Source organism: Phyllobates terribilis, unplaced genomic scaffold (assembly GCF_046119375.1).
Source record: "Phyllobates terribilis strain yellow unplaced genomic scaffold, ASM4611937v1 Scaffold_8__6_contigs__length_399053987, whole genome shotgun sequence".
Taxonomy (NCBI): domain Eukaryota; kingdom Metazoa; phylum Chordata; class Amphibia; order Anura; family Dendrobatidae; genus Phyllobates; species Phyllobates terribilis.
The window spans coordinates 109015646-109038384 of record NW_027362768.1 but is presented as its reverse complement, the minus strand read 5'-3'; the positions used below and the strand labels follow the sequence as shown (position 1 = coordinate 109038384).

Genomic DNA, 22739 nt, shown 5'->3' with positions numbered 1-22739 from the left:
GTGCCCGGAGGTGAATACATTTGAAAGCATCTCCAAAAAATATACAACTGGCACAAAATTGGCATCGAAGTTGGCACCCAAGGATAATATTTAAAGGGTTAAATGACTTTGGGTCACTGATCTCACACCACAGAAACACATGAAGGAATGCCTTCAGGCCAAATGGGGAAAAAAAGCTGGCATCAAAGTGGGCAAATGGGCACATTTTTACTGATTTCAGTAAGTAATTGTTGTATTCAAAGGCTGAATTGACTAAATGACGTCATGGACGGTCCTTTTACACCACTGCAAGCTACCGGGGAGACCGGAGAAGGAGACCGGGGGCCATCTTAAGGTGAGTATAATATATATATATATTTTTTTTTAACATTTTTATTCTTTTTGTAACTAACTTGGTCACACTATATGAAATCCATGCCGGTTGCATGGATTTATATAGTGTGACTAAGCTGTCAAGCACTTTTCCAAGTGATGCTAAAATCGCTTGGAAAGCGCTTGTCAACCCGCATGCGCAAAACACGTGACAAACGCTTGTCCCTGGCTGAAAAAATGCATGTAAAATCCGCATGCATTTTTTCTGCCAGGGAGGTGCAGAAACACTCAGGAAAAATCCGGTGCATTTCTGCATCGTGGGCACAAAGCCTTAGGAGGGGGTAGGTGTTGGGGCATCAGAGAGGAGGGAATAGGTGTTGGGGCATCAGAGAGGAAAGGGCAGCTGTTGGGAGCAGCAGAAAGGAGAGGGCAGCTGTTGGGAGCAGCAGAAAGGAGAGGGCAGCTGTTGGGAGCAGCAGAAAGGAGAGGGCAGCAGACAGGAGAGGGCAGCAGACAGGAGAGGGCAGCAGACAGGAGAGGGCAGCAGACAGGAGAGGGCAGCAGACAGGAGAGGGCAGCTGTTGGGAGCAGCAGACAGGAGAGGGCAGCAGCTGTTGCGGCAGCAAACAGGAGAGGGCAGCAGACAGGAGAGCGCAACTGTTGGAAGCAGCAGACAGGAGAGGGTAGGAGACAGGAGAGAGCAGCTGTTGGAGCAGCAGACAGGAGAGGGCAGCTGTTGGGGCAGCAGATAGGAGAGGGCAGCAGACAGGAGGGAGCAGCAGACAGGAGGGGGGGCAGCAGCTGTTGCGGCAGCAGACATGAGAGGGCAGCAGACAGGAGGGGGCAGCAGACAGGAGGGGGCAGCTGTTGGGAGCGGCAGAAAGGAGAGGGCAGCTGTTGGGAGCGGCAGACAGGAGAGGGCAGCTGTTGGGAGCGGCAGACAGGAGAGGGCAGCTGTTGGGAGCGGCAGACAGGAGAGGGCAGCTGTTGGGAGCGGCAGACAGGAGAGGGCAGCTGTTGGGAGCGGCAGACAGGAGAGGGTAGCTGTTGGGAGAGGCAGACAGGAGAGGGCAGATGTTGGGAGAAGCAGACAGGAGAGGGCAGCAGACAGGAGAGGGCAGCTGTTGGGAGAAGCAGACAGGAGAGGGCAGGAGACAGAAGAGGGCAGCTGTTGGGAGCGGCAGACAGGAGAGGGCAGCTGTTGGGAGCGGCAGACAGGAGAGGGCAGCTGTTGGGGGCAGCAGAAAGGAGAGGGCAGCTGTTGGGGGCAGCAGAAAGGAGAGGGCAGCTGTTGGCAGCAGAAAGGAGAGGGCAGCTGTTGGGGGCAGCAGACAGGAGAGGGCAGCAGCTGTTGCGGCAGCAGACAGGAGGGGGCAGCAGACAGGAGGGGGCAGCTGTTGGGAGCAGCAGAAAGGAGAGGGCAGCTGTTGGGGGCAGCAGACAGGAAAGAGCAGCTGTTGGGGGCAGCAGACAGGAGAGGGCAGCAGCTGTTGCGGCAGTAGGATTATTATGATGTTACTGCACAGCTCTATGAGTATTACATACAGTGCAGAGCTATATGCGTCTAGGAGACTCCTCCCACAAACGTAACTGATCACATGCTCATGACATCACCGCAGGTCCTTCATCTTCCTCGGCCTCAGTAGCGGAGTGTCCTTGTGGAAGAGCATGGGGTACTGGGACATCCCTGACGGCACGGACTGTGTGCAGAAGACCTGGCTGGTCACCAGGCTGGCGGCGATGATGGGTAGGTGGCCGCTGCTCGGTGGCCCCGGGTCACTTTCCTCGCTGTCAGTACATTGCTGCCGGATTACACCCTTCCCCCTCTTGATTCCTGGTCAATTAAGGAGATTTCCTCCAATATTCCAGAATTGCTCCACTCTTGGTAACAGCCCCGGATTAGTAATTAGAGGGATTGTCCGGCAGGAAATGTCCCTTATAGTATGAGGTCAGGGGTCTGACACCTGTCCCCCCCATGGACAGCCCGTCTAAGGGTTATTCTTCCCTAGATACTTGCTTTCTTCGGCTGCAGACTTATTACTTCTCACTTTTTATCCCCCCCCCCCCCCTTTAAAATGTAAACAATCTACAGGTGACATTGATTGCAGCTCATTAATGTTCTGTCCGCTCTGATGTGATACTAGAGGCTGCAGACGAGCAGTGGCGACTGATTGGCTGCAGTGGGCACCTGGCACAACAATGTCATGTGTCAGCAGGGCCGACTTTGCTTGCATGGCCCCCGCTGCGGGAGGTGAGGATACACCGGTCTTATTGTAAGTGGGGGAGGGGCTGGAGTGATTAAGCTGAGGATGTGCAGTAGTGGACATACCCTTTAAGGTGAGGAAAATAAGCTTACTGATCTCCCCATACACAGGATCAGGTCTCCCCCATATACACTATGTATACCCCTGGCTAATGTTCTCGGCTTGCACCTGTAGAGGGATAATGTAGCCCCCTGTACAGGCCTGGCGGTCCCCCTACACACCATATTGGTGATTATACAGTGACACAAGCTTGCCCAATGTCCATTTCTTCTGCTCCAGGAGCTCCCAGCAGTGAGTATGGCAGGGGGTGGTGATGGCGGGGGTCACACAGGTCTGGGTTGGTCTGAGCCGCCCCTGTAGCTTACCTTGCCGTCATTGTATATTCACACATAATGTTTTCTACACTTCTGTTGTTTCTTTTCCTGATCCCTTTTTTGTCTTCTCGTTCTCAGGCTTAGTTGGCTCCGCTTATCACATAATCGCATTTAAGCCTAAGACTGTACTGGAGGGCGTTCAGCGAGCCGGAGGAGCAACGTTAACCATGGGTAAAGGACGAACTCTTCTAATCATTTGTTTCCAACACTTCTTATAATTGCTTTAATAGAAACCTGTAAGGGACCGTATACTGTACCTGGACCGACTGGCAGCGCTAAACGACCACTGATTAGTAAGCCTTTTCCAATTAGTGGTTGTTTAATACGTTGTTTATGCAGGCAGACCAAAGTAAGCAATGCTCAGAGCTTCCAATGCGCATAGGCAGCCATTGTATTCGGCAGCGTGAGTCCTGTTTACACAGGATGATGTGCTGCCGAGAACCATGATGTTTAGCTCTGTGAAAAAGATCATTTAACTAGTGAACAAGTATTTTGCTCGTTCATCAGGTGATGGGCACGATTATTGTGAAACGAGTTAAGATACTCTTTCAGTGTGGTTGTGGCATTACAGTGATTGGCTGACCGCACAGCATCATCAGGTCTATATAAGACCTGGCGCCGCTATGCTTGTCACAGTCTGCCCCGCAATCAGGCAGAGTAGGGAGAGGTGCTGCTGCCTTCATCTGAACTAACAGTCCTTCTGAGGACTAATCCAGCTGCATATAATCAGTGCTAGGCAGGCAGTGTATGTGAGCAGCCATGGTCACACGATGGCGACGGTGGGAAAGTGCAATTACTGTCGCAAGAGGTGGATGATGATGATGAGACACAATTGCCAGAAAGTCAGGAGGAGGACCAGGGTGTGGAAGTGGAAGACGAGGTGGTGGATGATATAGTAACTGACCCAACCTGGCAGGGGGACATACAGAGCGAGGACAGCAGCACACAGGGGGGAGCGAGGCGTAGCACCACAACAGGCAGGAAGAAGCAGCAGCATGGTGACCGCAGACACAAGGCGGGAAAGTTCCTCGTAACGCCAACACGACGGAAGTTGCCAGTACAACTGTTAGTTCTTCTCGAGTCTGGTTATTTTTTAAAGACTCTGCAGATAACCCCAAAAAGGCCATTTGCACCACCTGCCAGGCCAGCATCAGCAGTGGTAGCAAAACTAGCAGCCTGACCACCACCAGCATGATCAGTCACATGGCAGCAAAGCACCCGACTAAGTGGGCCGAACCCCAGGATCCAGCAACAGCGTCTGTGGGTCACACCACTGCTTGTTCCAGTGTTGTGCGTGCAAGCGAATCCCCTGTTCATGGTGCATGCCAAGATGCCTCCCGCCCTGCATCAGTCGTTGAACACTCTCAGCTAGCACATTCTCAACTAGCACGTCCACGCTCAGAGTTCAGTTGTCCCGACCCTAGTCCTTGGAACGCAAGTGCAAATACGCAGCCAACGCCCCACAGGCCACACTAATAAATTCACACATTTCGCAAATACTTGCGCTCGAAATGTTGTCTTTTAGGCTCATGGAGACTGAAGCTTTCCGCATCCTGATGGCAGCGGCTGTCCCTCGGTACTCGGTCCCCAGCCGCCTCTATTTTTCTCGGTGTGCCATCCCTGCATTACACAAGCACGTGTCTCACAACATTAGACGTACCCTCAACAGCGCAGTTACTGGGAAAGTCTACCTAACCACGGACATGTACCGTCCCTGCCCACAAGCACTTGTCCACATCTCGCTGACAGCTCACTGGGTTAATATAGTGGAAGCCGGGACCCAGTCTGACCTCGGGATGGAACACGTCCTCCCGACGCAAAGGATTGCGGGCCCTGGGTCAATCAGGGTTGCCCCCACATTCTACAGCTCCAGCACCTCCTCCTCCTCCTCCTCCTCCTCCTCCTCCTCCTCCTCCTCCTCCTCCTCCTCCTCCTCCTCCTCCTCCTCCTCCTCCTCCTCCTCCTCCTCCTCCGCCTCCGCCTCCATCTCCAAAATGACCACATTAGTCGCAAGCTGGAAGCATTGCAGCACTGCCTCGGCCAAGCGGCAACAGGTTGTGTTGAAGCTAATATGCTTAGGTGACAAACCACAAAACGCTGAAGAGTTGTGGACATCTCTGGAAGAGCAGGCAGATCTGTGGCTGACACCGCTGACCCTACAGCCAGGCATGGTCGTGTGTGACAATGGCCGGAACCTGGTGGCGGCTCTGAGGCGAGGCGAGCTCACACACCTACCATGCCTGGCCTATGTGCTTAACCTCATGGTTCAGCTGTTTCTCAAAACCTACCTGGATCTGTCTGATCTGCTTGTCAATGTACGCCGCCTGTGTGCCCATTTTAGAAAGTCCGCTACAGCTTCCTCCGCACTTGCCGTGTTTCAGCAGCATTTGCAGCTTCCAGCTCACCGACTGATCTGCGATGTCCCCATGTGTTGGAACTCTACATTGCAGATGTTGGGAAGGATTTGTGAGCAGAAGAGGGCAGTTGTTGACTACCAGCATCAACAAGGCCGTCGGTATTCAGGTCAGACTCCACATATGAAACTTCAGGAGTGGACATGGATGTCAGACATATGTACCATCCTCCAAAACTTTGAGGACTCCACCAAGATGGTGAGCGGTGATGACGCCATAATTAGCATCACCATCCCGCTTCTCTGTCTTCTGAAACGCTCTCTGCTCACGATCAAAGAGGATGCATTGCAGGCGGAGCACGATGAGATGGAGCAAGGAACCATACAGGGTGATTACACACAGCCCAGCCTCATCTCATCCCAATGTGGATTGGGTGACAATGAGGAAGAACAGGAGCTAGTTTCCTGTGCTATAGACGGTACTACCTGCACAACTGTCATACTGTCTGTTCAGCGTGGATGGCGCGAGGAGGAGAAAGAGGAGGAGAGCATGGTCAGTCGTCCTCTTGGTGAGGACATGGAAGTCTTGCCTCTTTGCAGTCTGTCACACATGGCTGAGTTTGTTACGCTGCCTTTCCCGTGACCCTCGCATTGTCCAAATTTTGGGTGACAGTCATTATTGGTTGGTGACACTTCTAGACCCACGCTACAAGGAAAACTTTCTGTCTCTTATTCCCTTGCAGGACAGGCCTAATAAAATGGGGCAGTACGAGAAGGCCCTTGTTGCAGAATTATTTAAAAAATTCCCATCTGAAAACGCTGGCGGCAGAGAGCACAGTTCATTGGAAAACCAAGGAGTACAGGAGAGAGAGTCACAACTCCAATCCAGCAGAGGCAGGGGAACACTGTCAAAGTTCTGGGACAGTTTCCTCAGACCCTTCCATCGCACAAGCCCTGATGCGCTGGGTACTCTCCCATTGAGGGAAAAGTTTCGGAACATGCTGAGGGAGTACCGTGCCGACCGAACCAACGTCTCCGTATTTTCTCTGTGCCTTATAATTATTGGGTGTCCAAGCTGGACACGTGGAATGAACTAGCTCTCTACGCCTCGGAGGTCCTGGCCTGCCCTGCCGCTAGCGTTTTGTCAGGGCGGGTTTTTAGTGCCGCCGGTGGAATTATAACCGATAAGCGCATCCGCCTGTCAACTGAAAATGCTGACTCTTATAAAAATGAACAAGGGCTGGATTGGGCCAGACTTCTCAACACCACCGAATGATAGCAGCGTAACATAAACTCAAACTCAAATACTGTGGTTTGTTTTTTTGGGTTTTTTTTGGGAGGTCTAACTCTATTCCCATGCACCTCTGCCTTCACACCCAGACATGGGTATACGCTTCCTGATTTTGTCTGTTTGCTCTTGTCCTCCTCCTTCTCCGCATCCTCATCCTCCATCACCATATCACCACCATATGTACCATATCAACATATCTACGTCTCTTGCAAGGGACATTGGAGTTCCTCCAAATTTTTTTGGCCGTTGCTTCACTGCATAGGCAAACAGTATTGGAGACCCTCTCCTTTCTAATGGGAATGTGTCGTTACTAAGGCCCATCTCTGCATCTTTAAATTGTTAGTAGGGTTTTTCCTAAATGTTGGCAGCTGTTGCACTCACTGCATACCCTATAGCTGAATAGCAGACCCTCTCCTTTCTAATGGGAATGTCGTACTCGTTACTGTGGCCCAGCTCTGTGTCTTTTTAAATTGTTAGTGGGGTTTTTCCCAAATTTTGGCAGCCCTTGCAGTCACAGCATGGGCATTACCACTATAGGAGACCCGCTCCTTTATAATGGGAACATTTTTTTTTTACTGAGACCCTCCTCTGTCTCTTCAAAGGGGTATTGGGTTGTGTCCAAATTTTTGGCAGCCCTTGCAGTCACTGCATACACTAACAGTATAGGAGACCCACTCGTTAATAACGGGAACAAAAAAGCATAGCCGGCTGATGTCTCTCTAACAATAGCGGGGGGTGACTGCTGGCCCTTTAAGAATAGTAAGGCTGTAAAAATAGTGTTTGTGACTTTCAAAATCCCTCCTTCATAAATGAAACAGGATGTGGCTGATGATGTGTCACACACCACATGGCCAGATAAGTGTTAATATGACATTTCTCAGTGAATGCATTTGTCTTGGTTGAAAGCAATACAAAAGTGCAAAAAACGCATCAAAAACGCTACGTGTGAACATAGCCCATGGTGTGGAGGAGTATTTTTGTTTTTGGTTATTTATTTTGCCTTATATGCAAGTCATTACCTGGAAAGGATGTTCCCAGGAAAATCCATTTTGGATTCGTTTTTGTATGTTTTATTGTGAGTCCGTAAAAGTGGTGTAATACTTTGACAACGTTGTTCACAGCAGTGATCTGGAAGTCAGAAATGCTTCCAGGGGTCTTCGCCATGCTGTCTCCATGTCATTTGAGCACTTTGCCCATCGATTTGGGCAATTTTTAGGCCCTCTGCAGACCGTCAGGGGGAGCCGCCTGAAAAAATGGTTTCCCATAGACTTACATTGGGCTCGCTGCTCGGGTCGAGCACCCGAGTATTCCAATTTGCTCGACTTGAACAACGAGCACACAAGTATTTTAGTGCTCGCTCATCACTACTTGGCTTACATCTGTACGGGGTGACAAAGCAGATGTCATATTTGCCTGAAGTGATGGAACAGTGCTATATTTTTTTTTTTTTTTTTTTTACCAGTAAGATGAGGGACACCATTATAAGGAGCTGAGGTCTGTTGGGTGCAGCTGGTATTAGTCATGGGTCACGATGTCATTTTTACTTCTGTGTGACAATGTAATGTAGCCTAAGTAATGGCAGGTTTTTGGTGGATGTAGCTTTAGCTTTGTTCTGCGCTATGGCATATGTGAGCAACAGGAAACTCTCTCGCAAAGTAAGAGCATACCTCAATATGTTTACTGATCTTTCAGGATAAGTTGGGGTCCCTTGGAGTCAGACCCCTTATCCAGAGATGTATCTAGGTTTTCTGGCATCCGGGGAAAAAATTCAGCTTGGCGCCCCACCTACCCCCCAAGCACATATGCCACATACACACTTAATCACGTGTCGACGAGCTGCTCTGCCTAATTCTCTCAATGCTCAGTGAAAAACTGAGAGAAGCAGGAAGAAATGCTCGTCGTCACGAACCAGAAGTATGAATATCACATATGAGTGAAGTGGCCATGTGATGACTGCTGAAATCTGCAAGCAGAGCTGAATCCTGACAGTAAGGATATTACACGCTGTTAGGATTGGCTGCAGGGCTTCATTTTATAATTAAAGGGCTTGTCCAGGTTTGATATGAAAGTCTGCAGTCACTTTGCGTCTTCAGGCTTCTGAATTCTCACAGCGCATGCACTGCACACTTTTATGATTTTCCCTTGCCGGTGGCAAGAGTGGACGGTCATGTGAGCACAAGTATGTGATTTGTATACTTCTGGCCACATTCCGACTAGACATGTCCGGCCTCTCTCAACTCGTTTTCATTGAGTGAGACCATGCATGTCTAATCAGCATGTGACCGCATGTATGTACAGTGAAGGAAATAATTATTTGATACCTTGCTGTTTTTGTAAGTTTGCCCACTGACCAAGACCTGAACAGTCTATAATTTTAAGGGTAGGTTCATTTTAACATTGAGAGACAGAATATCCCCCCCCCCCCCCAAAAAAAAAAAAAAAAAAAATCAAGGAAATCACATTGTATAAATTAGATAAACTTATTTGCATTTTGCATTGAGAATTAAGTATTTGATCCCTCTGGCAAACAACACTTAATACTTGGTGGCAAAACCCTTGTTGGCAAGGACAGCAGTCAGACTTTTTTTGTAGTTGATGATGAGGGTTGCGCTCATGTCAGGAGGAATTTTGGTCCACTCCTCTTTGCAGATCATCTCTAAATCATTCAGATTTTGAGGCTTTTGCTTGGCAACTCGGAGCTTCAGCTCCCTCCATAAGTTTTCTATGGGATTAATGTCTGGAGACTGGCTAGGCCACTCCATGACCTTAATGTGCTTCTTTTTGAGCCTCTCCTTGGTTGCCTTGGCTGTATGTTTTGGGTAATTATCTTGCTGGAAGACCCATCCACGACCCATTTTTAATGTCCTGGCGGAGGAAAGGAGGTTGTCACTCAGGATTTTACGGTACATGGCTCCATCCATTCTCCCATTGATGCGGTGAAGTAGTCCTGTGCCCTTAGCAGAGAAACATCCCCAAAACATAATGTTTCTACCTCCATGCTTGACAGTGGGGATGGTGTTCTTTGGGTCATAGGCAGCATTTCTCTTCCTCCAAACACGGCGAGTTGAGGTAATGCCAAAGAGCTCAATTTTTGTCTCATCTGACCACAGCACCTTATCCCAATAACTCCCAGAATCATCCAGGTGTTCATTGACAAACTTCAGACGGGCCTGCACATGTGCCTTCTTGAGCAGGGAGACCTTGCGGACACTGCAGGATTTTAAACCTTTAAGGTGTAATGTGTTACCAATGGTTTTCTTGGTGACTGTGGTCCCAGCTGCCTTGAGATCATTAACAAGTCCCCCCCCGTGTAGTTTTAGGCTGATCTCTCACCTTCCTCATGATCAAGGATACCCCACAAAGTGAGATTTTGCATGGTGCGCCAGATTGATGTCGATTGACAGTCATTTTGTATTTCTTCCATTTTCTTACTATTGCACCAACAGTTGTCTCCTTCTCTCCCAGCGTCTTACTTATGGTTTTGTAGCCCATTCCAGCTTTGTGCAGGTCTATGATCTTGTCCCTGACATCCTTAGAAAGCTCTTTGGTCTTGCCCATGTTGTAGAGGTTAGAGTCTGACTGATTAATTGAGTCTGGGGACAGGAGTCTTTTATACAGGTGACTATGTAAGACAGCTGTCTTTAATGCAGGTAACGAGTTGATTAGGAGCGTCTAACTGGTCTGTAGGAGCCAGAACTCATAATGGTTTGTAGGGGATCAAATACTTATTTCTCACTGCAAAATGCAAATAGATTGATCTAATTTATACAATGATTTTCTTTTTTTTTTTTGGATATTCTATCTCTCAATATTAAAATTAACTTACCCTTAAAATTTATAGACTGCTCATGTCTTTGTCATTGGGTAAACTTACAAAAACAGCAAGGGATCAAATAATTATTTCCTTCACTGTAAATCACTGGCACGAGAGTATCCTGACATTGTGCAGTGCGCACTGTGAGAAGTCAAAAGTCTGCAGTCACATAGAATGACTGCAGACTCCTCACAAACTTGGACAACAACTTTAATGCTCCTAACAAATAAAAACTTGAGAATTAGTCGGTATCACAAAAAACATTTACATCCAGGTACTTGATAGTTGATGTTGTCTCTAGAGTCTTTCTCTTTATTTTCTTCATCTTGTCAAGACGCCACGATGAGTTTTCTCACTCACTGCTCGTCTCTGCAGACTTCCTTCTTCTCCGGTCTTCTGCAGCACATCCTCAACGATGCCCTTAAAGATAGAAGTGTCTTTATTATGCCCCTGAATAGATAATTGCCCCTCACTATATTTCCTGCACAAAATATGACCCCCACAATCACTTGGACCCGGTGCGCTGCAGCTTCTCTGGGCCGGCTGTCAATTTGCCGACTCTCAGTCCTGGGGGAGGGGGGGGGGGGCAGAATCCAGCCGCTGGGGGAGACACCTTGGACCACCACATTGGCGGCCCGATTGCGCTCCCCTGCCAGCTACGCCCAGGGCACATGCCCCTGTCTTGCCCTCCATCTACCAGAAACTAATGGCATATTCACTGTTTGGGATAAAAATGCCCCTTTTGACATATCTAATGTAAGTAGGTTGCCAGGGCCATCTGCGCGGTGCACGCTGGGCCATTAATTTTAGGTAACTCGTGTGATAATGTTATGCCCTGGATGAGCTGCTAATGTCCGCTCTCACAGGTTTTCCATTGATAACTGCTGATCGTTGAGTCGGTGTATGATTGCAATTAAAATGTGCTGCACACACAGCCCCTAAGTAATGTATTTTTTCTCTTTTTGCCATTAGCTTCACTTGGTGCAATCTTTGGGATCACCACCTGTGTCACAGCTCAGCTTCGGGAGAAACCAGACGACTTGATCAATTACTTTGTAGGAGGTTGTGTCTCCGGTGCCTTTCTTGGAATCAAGGGTAAGTTTGCTTCTAAAACGTTGACCACATGTGATGTGCGATGAACAACAGCACCAATTTAAAGTAAAAAATCAGAGTATTGTAATATTACACCAAAGATTTCTAAGCCCTACATGAAAACCTTTTTAAAGGTTCTATGCATATAGCATCTTTTTCAAGTGGATCAGCTTCGAAACCCTCATTTTAAAAAAACGACCAGAAAACATTCAAAATAATGAACATGCGCAAGAGAAAAATCTTGCTGTTGATATGTTCAGTCTTTTGAGGGTCTGTTAAATGCTTCAGGTTTCCTAAGATGCAAGAAGTTAAAAGAAGTGATCTGACCATTCTTCCGGTTATTTTCCGCTCTGAGGACGATCTGTGTTTTACAATAGAAAGCAATGGGAAGGCAAAAAAGATGTCTGGTAAATGCTTGGCCATCTTTTTGAGCAGTTTGACTGTTAGTCATTTCTTCTTTTTAATGGAGTTAAAAAATACCTGGAACATGCCAGTAAATGTTAGAAACTAGAAAAATGCTCAAAAAAACCCACGTCAGCAGTCAAGAACTTCCAAAAAGGTAACGTCTGAAAAACTGCAAAAAAAAAAAACTCTTCAAGAAAGCGCTTTCAGCTTGAACAATTCAGTGGGTTTGCTTGCTTTGAAAAAGACGATGTACGCACATACCACAAGTGGTTCTTTAAATTGTATTATTTGGGTAAGTTCACATGTTGCGGATTTGTTGTGGATGCTCGCCTCGTCTGACAGTTTATAAAGTCCTAGCACTGTCTCCTTGCTGGTCGTCTCATGACATCCCGGCTCCCTGTGCTGGGGATCTTTTTCGATGTGACTGTCACCACCTCTGAGTGGTTGTAGTGGTCTTGGGGGGCAATGTTAATAATAGTTTTTATTGTAAAGCACATCAGAAGAAGAGTTCCTGCTCCATTCCCTATCCTAGTGATATCTGTAGATGACATTATTGTACCATTGAATGTATGAAATTGGGTTGGAACTTGTCACCAATAGTACCTTTCATTAAAATGAATATCATTGGTGCGACCTGTGCAGCCGCACAGGGACCCAAGAGGTGAGGAGGTCACTACTTAACCCCCAAAGCAGGTGGAATTGTGCAATGTGATAAGATACTGGACTACAAAGGCCCATATATTGTTCTGGCACGGGGGCCCTCTTCTGTCTGTGTCCGCCACTGTTATAATGAGTAGTAATTATTACAAATACTGTATATTCTGTGTGCTTTCTAACCTGTCCATTTGTCTTAAAATGCCCGTGTGATTACAAGCTCATACAGAATGAATAAGAAATGTCAGCTTCTTGCACCACCATGTGCCCTGACTACTTCTGCTCTACTCCCCACAGCTCACAGTTATGCCACCGGGACCTCGGCCTGTGTGGCATTCGGCGTCTTGGCTGCTTTATCCAAGAGCTCAAAAAGAGACGGATGGGAATTTATTACATCTGAACCAAAACTCTGAAGCTCTACCTACATCTCCTGTGATGCTAATGTTAATAATAAATCTATATATAAATGACCGCTGCATTCTTGTACATGGTATCATTACCACTTATAGGGACACTTCCATTAAAAAAAACACATTAACAAGATATTTGTAGCTATTACATAACTTAAAATAAATGGTTTGTTTTCTTCATTTTTTAAGCCTTTCCTTCTTCCTTGTCTTGTGTCTTTAATTTCTTTTTGGTGGCCACTGTTAGGACAGCAGAGATTTCTCTGTCTTGCTATCAGCTGGACCAGGGAGGAGTTAACTGGCTTTAAAGGGATTGTCGGGACTAAAACTACAAGTCTGCAGTCACTCTACCTTACTGCAGACTTGTGAATCCTCACGAGCTGTGAGGATTCTCCGGTGTCTGGATAGGAGGGGTCATCACCGCAAGTATGTGATTTGCATACATGCGGTCATGTGCCGGACAGATTGTGTCCAGCCTCGCTCAATCCACTTGCATGGCCGGATACAGTCTAGTCGGAATGTGGCACACTGTGAGGATTCACAAGTCTGCAGTCACATATAGTGATTGCAGACTTTTGTGCCAGACATGGACAACCCCTTTAACCCCTTTCGGACCTTGTCAGTAATAGTACGTAGCTGCGCCCTGGGCCTTAGGGGCCAGCTATGTACTATTACGCGTGATACGATCACGCCCGCACACAGGTTGTGTGTGCGCGATCGCCGCTGGGTGTCAACACCGAGTGTCAGCTGTGACAATCGGCTATGTGCAGGGAGCAGTCCCGCACCGCTGCCAGCACATTAACCCCCGCAATGCTGCGATCAAAGTCGATAACACAGCATTGCGGGGGCAAGGGGAGGTAAGCATCGGTATTCACCTCCTCTGCCGGTGTCCTGCGCTGTCTGCAGCGGCTCCCGGATGTTGTCATGACAACATCTGGGTCACCAGACAGCAGGAAGTTACTTTGGTCATGTGCAGCGCATGGCCAAAGTAACTTCTCCCTGTGTGCAGCGCTGACATGCTGCATAGCATAGGGAGCTGCTGCTCTCTATGCTATACAGCCAATAAGGCTGCAAAAAGTGAAAGGTGTAAGTCCCATAGTGGGGCAATGTGTAAAAGTAAAAAAAGTGCCAGAAAGTTGGGGGAAAAAAAAAAAAACTTATTATGGAAAAAAAATAATAAACCAATAAAAGTACACATATTGGTATCGCCGCGCCCGGAATGACCTGACCTATAAAACTGTCACACTAGTTAACCCCTCTACTGAACACAGTAAAAAAAATAAAGCATCGTTTTTTGCTTTGTTTTTTATTTATAATCATACCGCCAAACAAAAAATGGAATAAAACGCGATCAAAAAGACGAATGCAAATAAAAATGGTATCGCTGAAAACATCATCTTGTCCCGCAAAAAACAAGTCGCCATACAGCTCCATCATTCGAAAAATAAAAGTTAGAGCTCTCAGAATAAAGCGATACAAAACAAATTATTTTTTTCTATAAAATAGTTTTAGTGTAAAAGCGCCAAAACATAAAAAAAACTATATAAATGTGGTATCGCTGTAAATGTACTGATCCGAAGAATAAAGCTGCCTTATCAATTTTACCACACGCAGAGCGGCATAAAAAAAAATCCGGAATTGTTGGTTTGTTTATTCTGCCTCCCAAAAATCGGAATAGAAAGCAATCAAAAAATGTCACATGCCTGAAAATGGTACCAATAACAACGTCAACTTGTCTCGCAAAAAACAAGCCGTCACATGACTGTCGACCGAAATATGGAAAAAATTATAGCTCTCAAAATATGGCGATGCAAAAACTAGTCTTTGCAAGAAAAGAGTCTCTTAGTGTGTGACAGCTGTCAGTCATAAAAACCTGATATGATTCAGGTATCGCTGTAATCGCACCAACCCGAAGAATAAAGACGTCTAATCACTTATATGGAACGGCGTAAAAAATAAACTCTCAGGTTAGGGTTGTGCTAGGGTTAGGGTTGGGTTATGGTTGGGTTATGGTTGGGCTAGGGTTAGCGTTGTATTAGGATTGGGGTTGGGATTTTTACAAAAGTAAAGAAAAGAAAATGACCATATGACGAATAGTGTTGAGCGCAAGTGCTCACTACCTGGGTTTGCATCAGGTATGCACCGAGTATCGCGGGCTCTCGAGTCTCCGCCCCATATATTTTTAGCATCTGTTGCACAGCCAAAAAAACCTTGCGGGGATAGCCTGCCATGCATGAGCGATCCCCACATGTTTTTTTTTTTTTTTGGTGTCTAATAACCATGAGCAGGGACTCGAGCATGTCACTCGAGCACCCGCGATACATGGTACATACCTGAGTACCCGATGCAAACTCAAGTAGCGAGCACTTGCGCTCAAGACTAATGACAACTTATTCAATATGATGACCTAATGTTATCAAATTCGGTGTCGTACCTCTGGGTTCAAAATGTTCACTATACCCCTTGATAAAATCCTTGAGGGGTCTAGTTTCCAAAATGGAGTCACTTCTGGGATGTTTCCACTGTTTAGGTGCGTCAGGGGCTCTCCAAAAGCAACATGGCGTCCGCTCAAGCAAATTTTACATTCAAGAAGTTAAATGGCGCTCCTTCCCTTCTGGACCCTGCCGTGCGCCCAAACAGTGGTTTTCCCCCACATATGGGGTATTGGCGTGCTCAGGAGGAATTGGTCAACAAATTTTGGGGTCCATTTTTTCCTGATACTCTTGCGAAAACAAAAAAATTGGGGTCTAAAGTAACATTTTTGTGGAAAAAAATAAATATTCATTTTTTTTTTCTTCTACATTCCAGAAATTCCTGTGAAGCACCTGAAGGGTTAATAAACTTCTTGAATGTGGTTTTGAGCACCTTGAGGGGTGCAGTTTTTAGAATGGTGTCACTTTTGGGTATTTTCTGTCATAAAGGTCCCTCAAAGTCACTTCAAATGTGATGTGGTCCCTAAAAAAATGTTTTTGTAAATTTTGTTGGAAAAATGAGAAATCGCTGGTCAACTTTTAACCCTTATAGCTTCCTAACAAAAAAAATTTGGTTCCAAAATTGCACTGATGTAAAGTAGACATGTGGGAAATGTTATTAACTATTTTGTGTGACATATCTCTCTGATTGAAGGGCATGAAAATTCAAGTTTGAAAATTGCAAAATTTTCGCCAAATTTCTATTTTTTTTTCACACATAAACGCAAGTTATATCGAAGAAATTTGACCACAATCCTGAAGGACAATATGTCACGAAAAAAACAGTCTCAGAATCAGGGGGATCCGTTGAAGCGTTCCAGAGTAATTACCTCATAAAGTGACAGTGGTCAGAATTGTAAAAATTGGCCTGGTCATGAATGTGCAAACCACCTTGGGGGGTAAAGTGGTTAAGTTCCCATAGTCAGTTTTTGGATGCTGTGAACTTTTAAACTTGTACGTATTTGGAGTCTGCAACACATCAACTTCTCTTGCGGGTTCACGGAGTTTAATGTGCAGGTTTTCACCACAGAATTGCATTAGATGCGGAAAAAGTCTATGGATCGGTAAAAAAAAACTCGGACAGCACTTGGACACCATCTGAGTGCAGTCCAATTTTCACAGACTGTTAGATAGGAGAAGGTGTAGAAACTTTAATTTTTTCATGTACTTATAAAACAAGAATGAAAGTTGGAGCAAACTATGATAAACCTCGGATGAAATTCTAATGAAAAACACTGCTGAAACTTAGTCTGTTTTTGTATGTGAAAAAAAAACTGATGTGTGAATAAACCCTATAGGTGCCCATACCCATATCTACAAAGGCCGCTGAACTAGCTGATTCAGATAATTATCTTGGTGTATTTTCTTTTACAGATAACAATGATTATCATCCCTTTTAGGGGAAAGAAGAATCAGGCATGATGAAATCTAACATTTTTGCTGCTGCAAAAGGTGTCTGCTAATGGGTTAACAAATGCATACATGACTGACTGGTATAGCCAACTCTTAAAAAGGTTGTCCACTCCTGAATTTAGATTCTTTGAAGACCACATAGCATGGTGGTAAAACATAAGGCAGCACACTGAGTCCCAGCTGCTTCTCTGCCATTGCCTGGGTAAGTGGGCAAGTGATCTTTGCAGCCAGTGGACCACCGCTCACATGTATGTCCATCTGGAGGAAGATGAGGCAGATCTGGTCTGGAAGTAGAACGGTGGGGGACGGGTAAGGTCATGATCATATAGCATTTTAACTTATGGAGCAACATGGCTTATATCTGAACTATGGGTCCAATAACATATTTGTGAAAAATGGCGACGATCTGTCCTATTTTGATTCGAGTGTGGGATGAAAATTGACAATGCAAGTCTATAGGTCTGTGAAAAAAAAACACCGCGCTCGGATGTCACATGGACATCTCCATAGGAGGAGGTGGAGAAACTTTTTTTTCCTTGTACAAGAAAAACAGATGATACTCTGATCAAAATAATCGGTCCGTTTTTCTCATGGATAAGAAAAGCAGACATATAAATGAGCCCTAAGTGAGAGCCTTCAATGAGCCGATTAGTAAAGGGATCCAGGGTGCACCAGCAGAAACCTGTTGTAAAATCTTTGAGACTGTAGGGTGGATGATTGAAGTATTATAGATTATTGTGCAGATATTAAATCATGTTTGACCTGGGCTAAAGAAAAAAAAAACGCAATCCCACCAGTCACTTACCGCAAGTGCACAAACGTATTCCTTCTGTTGTGATCGCTCAGTACAGGGTCAAAGGTCGGACGTTCTCTATATTATACGCAGATGCCATCTAGTGGTGAGATTTAGTAAGGACACATCCTTAGCAGTGACTTATGATTGCATATTTCTTAGTGTATAGTCCTTATATTTAGCTTTAAATAAAATATAATTTAGGCCTCATTCACACATCAGCGTTTCACCTACATGTTTTATTTCTGTTTTTTCCAGATAGAACTTGTACTTCTTATAGTCTATGGGGCTGTTCACACGTACATGTTTTTTTTTTTTTGCGGACTGAGTGGCTGGCGCCAAAGCACGGAGACATGTGCAATATTGATCACAGATAAAACTTGTCAATTCGAGTCTATGGGCCTTAAAAAAAAAAAAAGTTGGATAACTCCGTGCTGTTTGATTTTCATGTTTTTTGATAGGAGAAACGCAAGGAAACTTATAGCTGCAAGTACAGGGGTGCTGTGGACAGATTTAGTTGCCCAGTAGGAGCGGAGTGTTTTGGTTTTTTGTTTTTTTTTATTAATTCCATTTTCAGGGTAATGCCTAATTTTTTTTTTATTTTGGGGACATTTGTGGGGATCCAGGAACAGGAATGGAAGGATGTGGGTTTTTGGGAAATATACTGTCGGGCAATCAATTGTAGGACTTCAGGGGTAATGAAAATTTTGAAAAAATCAAAAGGGGGTAAAATTGGCTTTTTATCCAGGGGCCGCTAAAAAAAAAGGGGGGGGGGGGGGAATTTGCAGGGAAAATGAACTGTTGTGATAACACCGGTGGGGGGGACTTCGGTACTTGGTCCTGCCTCTGAAGTTTCAGCAGTGACGACTGACTCTGCTACCATCGGGCTGTGGGATCCCGTGGAGGAAGAGTCGTCGTCACTCGCTGAAAATTGCTCTACTTCAGGGGCAGATTCTGTTTCGCTGCCGCAGCAAAGCAGAGTGAATGCCTTCTCCGCGGTGAATGTTCAGCGGGCTATTGCTTTATTTTATACGCCTGCCTAACAACAAAAACTAAACCTAATCTATCACTACTAGCCCTAAACCTAACACTACTAGCCCTAAACCTAATCTACTACTACTAGACCTAAACCTAATCTACTAGCCCTAAACCTACTCTAACACTACTAGCCCTAAACCTAATCTACCACTACTAGACCTAAACCTAATCTACTAGCCCTAAACCTACTCTAACACTACTAGCCCTAAACCTAATCTACCACTACTTGACCTAAACCTAATCTACTACTACTAGACCTAAACCTAATCTACTAGCCCTAAACCTACTCTAACACTACTAGCCCTAAACCTAATCTACTACTACTAGACCTAAACCTAATCTACTAGCCCTAAACCTACTCTAACACTACTAGCCCTAAACCTAATCTACTACTACTAGACCTAAACCTAATCTACTAGCCCTAAACCTATTCTAACACTACTAGCCCTAAACCTAATTTACTACTACTTGACCTAAACCTAATCTACTAGCCCTAAACCTACTCTAACACTACTAGCCCTAAACCTAATCTACCACTACTTGACCTAAACCTAATCTACCACTACTAGCCCTAAACCTAACACTACTAGCCCTAAACCTAACCTAACACTACTAGCCCTAAACCTAACACTACTAGCCATAAACATAATCTACTAGCCCTAAACCTAATCTACCACTACTAGCCCTAAACCTAATCTACCACTACTAGCCCTAAACCTAACCTAACACTACTAGCCCTAAATCTAATCTACCACTACTAGCCCTAAACCTAACACTACTTGGCCTAAACCTAATCTACCACTACTTGACCTAAACCTAATCTACCACTACTAGCCCTAAACCGAACTTACCACTACTAGCCCTAAACCTAACACTAGTAGATCTAAACCTAACACTACTAGCCCTAAACCTAATCTACTACTACTAGACCTAAACCTAATCTACTAGCCCTAAACCTAATCTACCACTACTTGACCTAAACCTAATCTACCACTACTAGCCCTAAACCTAACACTACTAGCCCTAAACCTAACCTAACACTACTAGCCCTAAACCTAACACTACTAGCCATAAACATAATCTACTATCCCTAAACCTAATCTACCACTACTAGCCCTAAACCTAATCTACTACTACTAGCCCTAAACCTAACCTAACACTACTAGCCCTAAATCTAATCTACCACTACTAGCCCTAAACCTAACACTACTTGGCCTAAACCTAATCTACCACTACTTGACCTAAACCTAATCTACCACTACTAGCCCTAAACCGAACTTACCACTACTAGCCCTAAACCTAACACTAGTAGATCTAAACCTAACACTACTAGCCCTAAACCTAATCTACTACTACTAGACCTAAACCTAATCTACTAGCCCTAAACCTACTCTAACACTACTAGCCCTAAACCTAATCTACCACTACTTGACCTAAACCTAATCTACCACTACTAGCCCTAAACCTAACACTACTAGCCCTAAACCTAACCTAACACTACTAGCCCTAAACCTAACACTACTAGCCATAAACATAATCTACTAGCCCTAAACCTAATCTACCACTACTAGCCCTAAACCTAATCTACCACTACTAGCCCTAAACCTAACCTAACACTACTAGCCCTAAATCTAATCTACCACTACTAGCCCTAAACCTAACACTACTTGGCCTAAACCTAATCTACCACTACTTGACCTAAACCTAATCTACCACTACTAGCCCTAAACCGAACTTACCACTACTAGCCCTAAACCTAACACTAGTAGATCTAAACCTAACACTACTAGCCCTAAACCTAATCTACTACTACTAGACCTAAACCTAATCTACTAGCCCTAAACCTAATCTACCACTACTTGACCTAAACCTAATCTACCACTACTAGCCCTAAACCTAACACTACTAGCCCTAAACCTAACACTAGTAAATCTAAACCTAACACTACTAGCCCTAAACCTAATCTACTACTACTAGACCTAAACCTAATCTACTAGCCCTAAACCTAATCTACCACTACTTGACCTAAACCTAATCTACCACTACTAGCCCTAAACCTAACACTACTAGCCCTAAACCTAACCTAACACTACTAGCCCTAAACCTAACACTACTAGCCATAAACATAATCTACTATCCCTAAACCTAATCTACCACTACTAGCCCTAAACCTAATCTACCACTACTAGCCCTAAACCTAACCTAACACTACTAGCCCTAAATCTAATCTACCACTACTAGCCCTAAACCTAACACTACTTGGCCTAAACCTAATCTACCACTACTTGACCTAAACCTAATCTACCACTACTAGCCCTAAACCGAATTTACCACTACTAGCCCTAAACCTAACACTAGTAGATCTAAACCTAACACTACTAGCCCTAAACCTAATCTACCACTACTTGACCTAAACCTAATCTACCACTACTAGCCCTAAACCTAACACTACTAGCCCTAAACCTAACCTAACACTACTAGCCCTAAACCTAACACTACTAGCCATAAACATAATCTACTAGCCCTAAACCTAATCTACCACTACTAGCCCTAAACCTAATCTACCACTACTAGCCCTAAACCTAACCTAACACTACTAGCCCTAAATCTAATCTACCACTACTAGCCCTAAACCTAACACTACTTGGCCTAAACCTAATCTACCACTACTTGACCTAAACCTAATCTACCACTACTAGCCCTAAACCGAACTTACCACTACTAGCCCTAAACCTAACACTAGTAGATCTAAACCTAACACTACTAGCCCTAAACCTAATCTACTACTACTAGACCTAAACCTAATCTACTAGCCCTAAACCTAATCTACCACTACTTGACCTAAACCTAATCTACCACTACTTGACCTAAACCTAATCTACCACTACTAGCCCTAAACCTAACACTACTAGCCCTAAACCTAACCTAACACTACTAGCCCTAAACCTAACACTACTAGCCATAAACATAATCTACTATCCCTAAACCTAATCTACCACTACTAGCCCTAAACCTAATCTACTACTACTAGCCCTAAACCTAACCTAACACTACTAGCCCTAAATCTAATCTACCACTACTAGCCCTAAACCTAACACTACTTGGCCTAAACCTAATCTACCACTACTTGACCTAAACCTAATCTACCACTACTAGCCCTAAACCGAACTTACCACTACTAGCCCTAAACCTAACACTAGTAGATCTAAACCTAACACTACTAGCCCTAAACCTAATCTACTACTACTAGACCTAAACCTAATCTACTAGCCCTAAACCTACTCTAACACTACTAGCCCTAAACCTAATCTACCACTACTTGACCTAAACCTAATCTACCACTACTAGCCCTAAACCTAACACTACTAGCCCTAAACCTAACCTAACACTACTAGCCCTAAACCTAACACTACTAGCCATAAACATAATCTACTAGCCCTAAACCTAATCTACCACTACTAGCCCTAAACCTAATCTACCACTACTAGCCCTAAACCTAACCTAACACTACTAGCCCTAAATCTAATCTACCACTACTAGCCCTAAACCTAACACTACTTGGCCTAAACCTAATCTACCACTACTTGACCTAAACCTAATCTACCACTACTAGCCCTAAACCGAACTTACCACTACTAGCCCTAAACCTAACACTAGTAGATCTAAACCTAACACTACTAGCCCTAAACCTAATCTACTACTACTAGACCTAAACCTAATCTACTAGCCCTAAACCTAATCTACCACTACTTGACCTAAACCTAATCTACCACTACTAGCCCTAAACCTAACACTACTAGCCCTAAACCTAACACTAGTAAATCTAAACCTAACACTACTAGCCCTAAACCTAATCTACTACTACTAGACCTAAACCTAATCTACTAGCCCTAAACCTAATCTACCACTACTTGACCTAAACCTAATCTACCACTACTAGCCCTAAACCTAACACTACTAGCCCTAAACCTAACCTAACACTACTAGCCCTAAACCTAACACTACTAGCCATAAACATAATCTACTATCCCTAAACCTAATCTACCACTACTAGCCCT

General features: G+C 44.8%; 1 protein-coding gene across 1 annotated transcript; it reads left to right on the top strand.

Moving 5' to 3' along the window:
* The first annotated feature begins 1880 nt into the window (after window positions 1-1880).
* NDUFA11 (NADH:ubiquinone oxidoreductase subunit A11) lies at window positions 1881-13149 on the top strand. The gene is made up of 4 exons (XM_073642595.1): window positions 1881-2059; window positions 3029-3121; window positions 11381-11503; window positions 12857-13149. The coding sequence occupies exons 1-4, from the start codon at window positions 1981-1983 to the stop codon at window positions 12970-12972; spliced, it is 411 nt and encodes a 136-aa protein (XP_073498696.1). The 5' UTR covers window positions 1881-1980; the 3' UTR covers window positions 12973-13149.
* The last annotated feature ends 9590 nt before the right edge of the window (window positions 13150-22739 follow it).